The sequence below is a fragment of the Bombus pascuorum genome, unplaced genomic scaffold (genome assembly GCF_905332965.1).
Source record: "Bombus pascuorum unplaced genomic scaffold, iyBomPasc1.1, whole genome shotgun sequence".
In the NCBI taxonomy this organism is placed as follows: domain Eukaryota; kingdom Metazoa; phylum Arthropoda; class Insecta; order Hymenoptera; family Apidae; genus Bombus; species Bombus pascuorum.
Window position 1 is genome coordinate 407,656 of NW_026869731.1, and position 9,667 is coordinate 417,322.

The 9,667-nt window shown below is 34.8% G+C and overlaps 1 protein-coding gene across 1 annotated transcript; it reads left to right on the plus strand.

Moving 5' to 3' along the window:
- Window positions 1–2,485: 2,485 nt before the first annotated feature.
- Window positions 2,486–3,376, plus strand: LOC132915657 (uncharacterized). Its single transcript, XM_060975488.1, has 2 exons — window positions 2,486–2,779; window positions 2,848–3,376. Exons 1-2 carry the CDS (start codon window positions 2,486–2,488, stop codon window positions 3,256–3,258), a joined length of 705 nt encoding a protein of 234 aa, XP_060831471.1. The 3' UTR covers window positions 3,259–3,376.
- Window positions 3,377–9,667: the final 6,291 nt, after the last annotated feature.

Sequence of the window (9,667 nt, forward strand, 5' to 3'; positions counted from 1 at the left end):
AAACTTTTTGGGATCATTACGTAATACGTTGTAGTTTCCATGATCTCTCATTATCGTCGATGAATCCTGGTCAATATCGAGTCACCAGTAATATCAACGCGTTACAGATTTAATTTTTACAATGCTCGGATGATAGCTGTGTAGTTCATGTAAAACATAGTCTTACAATGTTCGTGGCACTACCACGCGATTGTCGTATTACATGACTGTCTTTCGACAACCAAATTCCCTTGTCGAATTTTTCGAATGTAAAATCTAGTCTTCATTTTCAACTCAGTACCATTTTGTAAGCCTTGAAAATGTTCTTGTAACTCAGTAGCCTTCGCTGTTTCTGCAACCAAATAGTTAAACATCACGGGTAATGCCTCAATAGTATTAATTTCGAATTTATCGATTGCGTCATCGTCTCGTATCTCCTCTGGCTTAAGTGAAAGAAATAAAAGCTCGTCTGCATTATTATGTAAGTTTGTATTTTTGTACTTGTTATCATACTTTGTTTGTACGATGTTTGTTTGCTTGCCGATAAAAATTCTATTGAATCGAATAGTCGTACGTTTAACTGCCGCATCTAATAATTTCTCTATTACATATAATTGCTCTATCGGTATTCGTGCGTGTGTGGAACGTTGTCATTTCCCGTGTGATTGAACGCGCCTGTTTAGTAATCCAAAAATCAATTGTTTTCATAGCGCTGTATATATATAATCTTCAAAATAACAATGGATATTTAACCTCTGTAATTTACATTTGGAGATGTTTCATTGTTAGTCTAGAGTTAAAGGCACAGACGAAAGTGAATCAAATGCTTGAAATAATCTGAAAAGGGGATACATGAACATCTAAAATTTTACCATCAATATCTATACAAATCTATATAAACTATAAACTGTAAGATGCGGAAATTTCAGTGTCAGACATCGGTGTTCGCGGCGGATCGAGCGCCGATAATATAAATATTTTCCCGACATCAAACCGTCGATGATCGGTTTAGTTAGTCGGCGAGAAAACGTTAAGAGGTTCAGATTTGAAACTTCGGTCGCCTTCAACACATAAAACGCTTAAGCAGACAAACGTGACTCGTTTTTTTTTTTTTTTGTAAAATCATTTAGCCCTCTTCCTATAAAATATACGTATCTAATGGAACCATCAATCGTTTAGAAGTAGAGAACCTTTAAGAATCTTTTGCATCTGATTCCTTGAGAAAACAGAATAGGTTAGGAAGAATTCATAATAATTTGATCAGAAGAGATCAACTTTGCATGCGACTGCAAGACAATATTTCCAATAATTGATGACTACATAAAATATAAGAGCATAAGTATAAAAGTATTGCAAAGCAAAGATTTCGTTTTTTGTGCGCAATGTGCATCCTTACCTCGTACTTTCCGACAATACCGATAGTAATCTGCCAATCTAGGTTATTTATGGTTAGAAGTACAAACCGAAACAAGAATGTAGAGCGAGATGCGTAAAGTCGGCACACGGTTGAATGCACGTGTACCGTAAATGCGTAAATTTCCGAATCTGATGTTTTCGAAAATGAAGCCTCGGGTGAAAAAAATTTTACTTTTTCTTTCCGACACACTACTGCATGTAGAATCACTTTCAGCCGGTTTCCCGGTTCGCGGGACGCTCTGTATAACACATGGATCGTACAGTGGATGTTTCCTATGACATGGAAAGTATCCCCCACGTCATGCGGGGAATTCGCTATATTTCGTGTTAAACAATGGTCTTCTGATCAAAATTGATAGCTTAGTCAGACGATTTTTTATATGTATTCTCGAAAGTAACGTTTTTTCCTCTTCGCTGCTCACTGTCAACGACAAGTTCTTTATAAAAAACTGTCAAATAATTTTTTCACTGATAGATGTAACTGTTAAGCATGAATTACATTTGCAATAGGTATTTAAACCGCTTTTAAGGGACAATGCGTTTGTATTTTGTAGCGATATAGACTAGACTAGCAGACGTTAAAAAGATGCCTATCGACAAAGCGATACGTTGAGGCTATTACGTTCTCTTTCTGACCATTATCTTTCGTAAATATTGCGAACACATTCTTGTCTTACCGAATGTTTAATTGAATGTATACATACAAATGTATATTCTTTTCCTAAGGTACGGTGCTCATGAACTCCAGCACTGTTGCATGATAGCCTCCCTTTGCACCTGTCTAATAACATATGCACCGCCAATGTATCATTATGAACACAGCCGTTAACGTCAGAAATACTATTCAAAGAAAACCACCAATCGATATCTCGCTTTAGAATGTTATGCCTCGTATAATTTATTAAATTTCTCATGCATGTAACAGAATTTTATACGGGTAACATCTGTGATTATTCAGATGCAATTAAAGCAATGTAACGGTTTTTCAAGTTCCAACAACAACATATCGTTATATCGTTTCTATCGTTCTATCTATCATTTTAATTCCATTTCATTCGATTCGCAAAGCAAGTACTTTGTTGTTGTAATTATGTTGAAACAAGTAACACCGGAGAAAGTTATCCACATTGTTTGGCTTAGTGCCGCTTTATCTTTCTGTTGGCCGCTTCCTATTAGTAGCAGCAGAACTCGAGTCCTTGGTTTCAAAATTCTACAAATAAGTGCAATTATTAGTGCTTGCATGTTACTTCTGCCTATGTTATATTCGATTTATTTGCACCCTGATGACCTGGTCGTTGTTTTCAAATGTATGTGCATGTCAACAGCTTTGTGTCAACTTATCGTTCAGACTACTATGTGTTGGATTAAGCAAGACTCTCTACAAGTAAGTTTCTATTTGCTTATCTTTGGCATTCTATGTAAACAGATATGTGTTTTAACTACGAATTACAGCGTACAGTTAGAGAAATGATGATTTGTGTTAAAGAAACGCAACAGAATGAAAAGGAAATTTTCTATAAATATATCACGAGATGCGACATGTTGTGCATATGTACCATAGTATGTATGTACGCGACTGCGACTGGATTTTCATTGGGACCTGCAATCTTGCCAATTTCTTTTCCAGCCGATGCGGAATATCCGTTTCGCGTTAACTATACGCCAATGAATATTATTATATATGCGCATCAATCTATCCTTAGCTACCAATGCGCTGCACATAGTTGCGTGAGCATATTTGGAGCGCTACTGCTTTGGTTCACAGCCGCAAGATTCGAATGTTTGGCTGTGGAATTAGAGAAAAGTACAAGTATCAATACGTTAATTGTTTGCATTAAAAAGCAATTATCTTTAAGGAGGTAAAGGCAACATTTGGTAATTATATCGATCAGGGCGCACATCACCAATTTCAAGTATTTTCAAATATGTTGTCAAGGCTGTAGTTTTCAACGTGCAAAGTAAAAATATTTTGTAAGCTTTTTATTTCGGCGTTAAGTCTTGCGACTTTTAAGTCACTCTACATACATATAGTAAGGCCGAAGTTGTATTAGTAACGTCTGTACAGGCAGAATTCAATTTACAGTGCTGAAAGTTTTCTTGTTAATATTTCAAAAATTAATTACTATCCGAAGCTAAAATTTAATGTTTGACTACCGCCATCTTCACTACAGCCCTCAAATTCCGTGTCGATCGACCACTGGTGCCTTTCCCAAAAATATCTCAACATTCTCAAAGTTTTGTCATGGCAATACTCGTGCGATTTAGAATGCTTGAATTATTTCTGCACAGGCTGAATCAGTTGCACTTTGAAAGTAAGAAACGATATAAAAATTTTTCAACACTGAAAACCTAACAAATGGATATAAACGGGTTCGACTATAGTACAACATGTTCGGGTATAGGTGTAAACAAATTTAAGCACTGATTCCTGATGCTAAAATAAGATGAGATTCAAGAATAAAAAAATTACTTTTTCGGCTTTGTGTTTTAGTTACTGAAAAATAAATATCAGCCGAAATATCCGTGTATGCGAACAAACCTCTTTACACGAACGAAAGTAAGTCAACCTAAGCTTACTCGTACAAGTCGTAGACAAGAAGATTATGGTATTCGAAAACATCTTGCGCCATGTTTTCTAATTAAAGTCGTATATTAAACATGAAACCTGCTACTCATTAAAATTCCTGGCATATCATCAACTGCTTCAAGGAATTTTTGAGTACAGAAGACCAATGTTTTCTCTAATCCTTTGCCTCAATAAATAATTAATAAACAAAAGTATATATAAACAATGTTTATACAAATTTCACACACGCACCGAAATCGTGCTACTGAATGTCTTCTCTGAATGTTTTCTCAATAGGCATACTCAATTATGCTTTTAAAAGAAACACCTGGATAATTTCGAGAAAATCATATAAAAAAAAGTGAAAACATTGGTGATGAATATCGTGTTTTTCTTTGCGAATGAACTCTCCACTATTACCTTGTTACGTAACATATTTTAGCGACTATAGAAATTCGATAAGAGGGTAGAATAGTTCTGGAAGGACAGAATCACTTCAATATCCAAGGAAAAATGTTAGAGAACTGTATAAACATAAAATTGAAGTTAATTGTAGATTTAGTATAGGTTTAAGTTGGGTCCTTGTCATTTTTAGATCCTTGAACCTTTTTATTTTCTTTATTTTTGTATTCTTTATTATTTTTTTAATTTTTGCTATTTAGTTCCAACGCGTGCGATCTCAACGTGTAGTGTGTCTAGCATCTACAGCGTGTGTTGTATATATCGTGTTTATTGTGTACTTTGTTTGCAAAGAAACATTGGCTACTTGAACAGTTACTATAATACGAAACGATAGCTATTTTCGTTACGATTTTTCTGTAAATAATCTGGACACTCGCGACGCGTGTCTGATTTTCTATGGGCTCCCGCGTATAGACTGATCGCGGTTCGTGTGGGAAATTTATATAAACATTGTTTATATGTGTTATTATTTATTAATTATTTATGGATACAAGGGATTGAAGGAAGGATTAGAGAGAGCATTAAACTAATGTCGCATGAGGCAGTTTTCGATGTGCTGCTATGGATTTTAATGAGTAGCTAGATATAATGTTTAATCTACGATTTTTCTTACAAAATTCGTGCAGGATGGTTTATATCTACAAAAGTCACAAAACGAGTTAACCCATGGAATATTTTATATTTTGCTTCCATTTTCCACGGATTCAAATTGGGCAATACATGATATTGGATGCGTAGGCAACCGATGGTTAAATTTCATATCTGGTTACCATTCTTTTGCAACCGTTTAATATTGCAATTCGATAATATTGTAGTATTGTGAAAAGATTGTCTAAGGAATATCCGACGAAATATAAATAATGTTGTGAGAAAGTCTAAGTGCTGACAGGTCAAAAGGATCAGGAAACTTCAATGGGCCAAGCAACCCATCAGTCAAATAGTTACTCGAACGGAGATGTACGTAACCATGATCACGGACAGTTACGGAACACGTACGCGTTGGGGGTATGAAAGACGATTAATCATCAGTTGGTAATTGAGAGTCTAGTTGCGAGGAGTTAGTTAGTTGCGAGTCGTCAGTTGAATCGGGAGAGTTGATTCGAAAGAGAGTTAAGAGCGAGTTACAAATTGGTTGATCATTGGTTTCCGAGTTGTTATGAGTATTACGTCGGCCGACTCTCTGTCTGGACCGGGCCACACGTCGCGGGCTGTATGACAACCAAATGTCTTCACATTCTTACCGCGTACTCTCAATAGTCTCAAGTACTCTCTATAAATCCCAAGCATTTTCTATTTAAGGTCCTTCAGACCGACTAAATATTCTTTCACCGAATAGTTGATTGTCTACTACGGGAAGATACGGGGAAGATACGGGAAAGTTGGTTTCTCTCACGTTCAGTTAGCGACTTTCTCTCGAGGGCGGCTAAGACCCTTCCTAGTTCACCAGCCGTCTATTATCCAACCAGAAGCAACGTCTATTGCCCTCACTTTCCTAGCCAAAATTGTCATCAACAAGTCCGATGGTTCCGTGCGCTAGACACACCCATCCCTAGCTTTCCTCCGCCACAGCATCGTCACGATTTTCCATCTTTCGAACGATCAACACCTTTGATCGGGTTTCCACCTGTAGATCAGTCACCCACTTTACTTATACATGCGCACCAGTGTAATTATATTCGTTACAAAGTTGTTGGAATGAACTGTAACTTATAATTTGTTATATCAGTGTGATATTCAATTTAACTACCTCTATTATCCTAACCGAAATAGGGGATCGATCATTTCTCGGCGTCGATTTTCAAATCCTAACGGGAATTTACGACTCCCGTTGACATGCTTCCTCGCGATCGCGTCTCTCCAAGAGTGAACGAAACAAGTTGTTAATTATTAATTGTCAGTTATGAACCATCAATTTAGTTGTCTTCGTTATATCACATTACTGCATTAAGTTCATATTAAATAATCATCGTTTCCTGTTTAATCCACTGGAAATCCTAATTTATAATATATCTGATGATGATACTATAATATAAACAAAATGTAACGGTTTTGGGTTTAAAAATCCATTAGTTCAAAAGTTATAACTTTTCAAAGGTTGCTTCGCTTAGATTATTTCATGGCTTACTCTAACGTGATAACCATTTAGATGACAGACTTTGTTATTTATTTAAGCAAATATTGTACTCGAAGTAGTAGAATATATTAGTAATAGTAGTAGAATATCAATTTATTTTCAATATATGAAACGATTTGTGAAATTACATTTTAGATAAGGGTTGCTGGTCGCCTTTCGGTGACTGGAAAAATATATAGCGCAACCAATATTACTCTATTAACAAGTTACCACCAAGATTATTACCAATACTACCCTTTTTTATTTCCATAAGACAGCATCCAACATGGTATCCAAAATTACAGCAAATATGGTATATTGTAACTTCATATTTTTCGACCATCAAAATTAAAATGTAATATAATTTGAAAGCTGACTTTGACGTTATTCGAACGATTTCGAATAAATATTTATTTCAACTAATTATTCGTATAAATTCCTTTCGGACGAATATTTTATTCGGATAATAACTATTCATTATTCATAGGAAGTTAATTTCTCTTGTCATTCGAATAATTTATCGTTATGTATTCGAATACATTATTCAAATAGGGATTGCAATACTATTTGAACAATATTGCGAGTAACTGCTAATTATTTTCGATTTTATTTGAATTTTGTAAAATTCTCACTATTCTGCTGATAATATTTTATTTATAATCATGTACATATTTGTCCTTTTGTATTGAATTAACTGAATATTCGACGCACAACGTCATAATACATGAATATGTTATCAGCATTAGAATAGTACGAATTACCTACAAGTTCTAAATATGAAAAGTCGATATTTTGAATTATGGAAGTGAAAGTATTTTACGTTGAGGTTTTATCATGGAATAGAGAGAACAAACGTGGATGAATGTATTATAGAATTTCTTTATTCAGAAATGTTAGAAATTAGGATTTCCGGTGGTTTCTATCCTATATAGTAATTTATTGATAGATGAATTTATTACAGTGGATTAAACAGAAAACGATGATTATTGAACTTGAACTTACTGCAGTAGTATGATATGACAATTCCCGATTAACGATTCTTGACTTTTAGTTATTTGCTGGTTAACTGACGATCAACTACCGCGGTGCTGAAATATATCGAAGTTTCCCGAACCTTTCGGCTTGTCGGCATTTGCACTTTATCGTCGGCATTGTCTGTATGTCGGCGATCTTTTCGCGGTACTATAATAGAGACCAAAGAAGCTGCTGTAAAGAGAATCGTTATGCCATAAACTAAACGCTAGAGAAGATGTAGAGTTTTTCTAGAAGTGAGACCCACTTTAACATTTTATAAGAAAGGCATAATAAAAGAAACATTTCCAGTGATTAATTTGAAAAATTTAAAAATAGTCTTTATAAATGTCCTTCTTATGGAATTTAAATATGAACCATTGTATTGAGAGTCAGAAGATTTTCGAGACATCAGTGGCATCGGCTGAAGGAACAGTTTTTATTATAAATCATATTGAAAGCGTAAACACGACGGTAAAATTCTTCACGAATATAAAGATTATGTTGAGCAAAGCAGAAAATCTAATCAAACTGAGGAAATTTCTTATATTGTTTTAGTTACACATTTCTCTCCACACGTAACAATGAGCAAAAAAGCAGAGGAATGGTCATTAGAAGAACGGTGTAATACATATATAACAAATATGTTGTGCATTGAATGGCAGCCTTATCGGCTGTCGATGACCTTCGACTTATTTTTGGAAACTTAGGAATCAAAAAGCGTGGAAACGCAATTAAGATGATGAGCCATGGAAATATAATTAATGATAATAAGTAAGATGTATTTGTACATAATTATTCAGTTAAAGTAATTAATTACATGAAACTAAAGGAATTAATTATATGAAACACAGTATGTATGCACTACAGCCAATGTGTGGTCTGACAGAAGAAGAAATTCTCTCGATGTCATTGTACACTGCTTAGGTTGCAAACTACATTCGAGCGACAGTCAGCAGCGTTGGCATGTGAGATTCAAAGACGTACACAGTTTTGATAAGATGCTTATATTCTTCGTTAAATTCTCTTAGAATTCGATTAAAGTTCTAATAAAATAGAGACAGTAAATACATTTCGTTTGCTTAGCATTCGTATAGATACTTTCCAATGCGATAGATACAATGAGAAATCATCGATAGCGTCTGTTTCAGGAATATCGAGAACAGATACTGAATTATAAAAATGAAAATTATCTAACTGACGTTAAAGACGATGCGTCTTTCACCTTGGATATCAGATCGTATTTATCTCTACATTTAAAATGTTGTGCACATACTTTAAGGTTATGTGCTACAATTGATAGTGTCACGTAAAATAATAAAGAAAAAAATAAAAAAAAAGGAACTTTTATTTGCGATACACTTCCGAGCTCTAGGCGTGATTGTTCAAGACTGACTTGGATGATTTTGGGGTGAGTATTTAAATTCTTTTGTTCGTGGGAGTGGGAAAAGGCTTCGGTCATATATTTCTGAGAACGGATAGAGTGACCGGATGTTATCCGATGCTTACTTGTGCTAAGGCGCTTGGAATTTCGCTATCTTATCGCTTTGTTTAGTCGGATTTTGTCTGCGATATTTCGTATGTGACAATAGCATGGCGGCAATGTGTGAAAAATGTGACACATTGCTCTTAATTAACAACATTATGTCCAAATGGGATGCATTACGGAAATGTACCGCAGGCCCCAAGTTTGCCGAAATTATGCAAAATACATTAAGACATACTTTGAACAGACCAGGAATAGCAAGATGGAATTTCCTATACGATCTCGTTGCAAATAATTTTTAAAATTCGTGAGAAACTTTAAACATAAGAGACTAACATAAGGGACACTGAATTTAAATATATCGAAGAGTATCTGCAATGTCTAACACCACTAACAGAAGTTTTAGATATCATCCCGGGAGAAAAAGAACCACATTATGGCATTGTGTTATAGATTTTATGCTAGGAAAAGTTAGAAACATTAATAAAAGAAGTAATACAAGTATTGTGCACCATTAGTTAAAAGATTATTGAAGAGTTTTTATACAAGATCGGCATTATTTTTTTATTTTGTCACGATTGAGACTAAGCAAATTGCAGTTACAGCGTTCTCGCTTTCAAACTTTAAATCTGGA

Coding starts and splice junctions, on each gene's coding strand:
- LOC132915657 (XM_060975488.1), top strand. CDS start 2,486: ATGTTGAAACAAGTAACACCGGAGAAAGTTATCCACATTGTTTGGCTT. Junction 2,780..2,847: donor TTAAGCAAGACTCTCTACAA/GTAAGTTTCTAT, acceptor TACGAATTACAG/CGTACAGTTAGAGAAATGAT.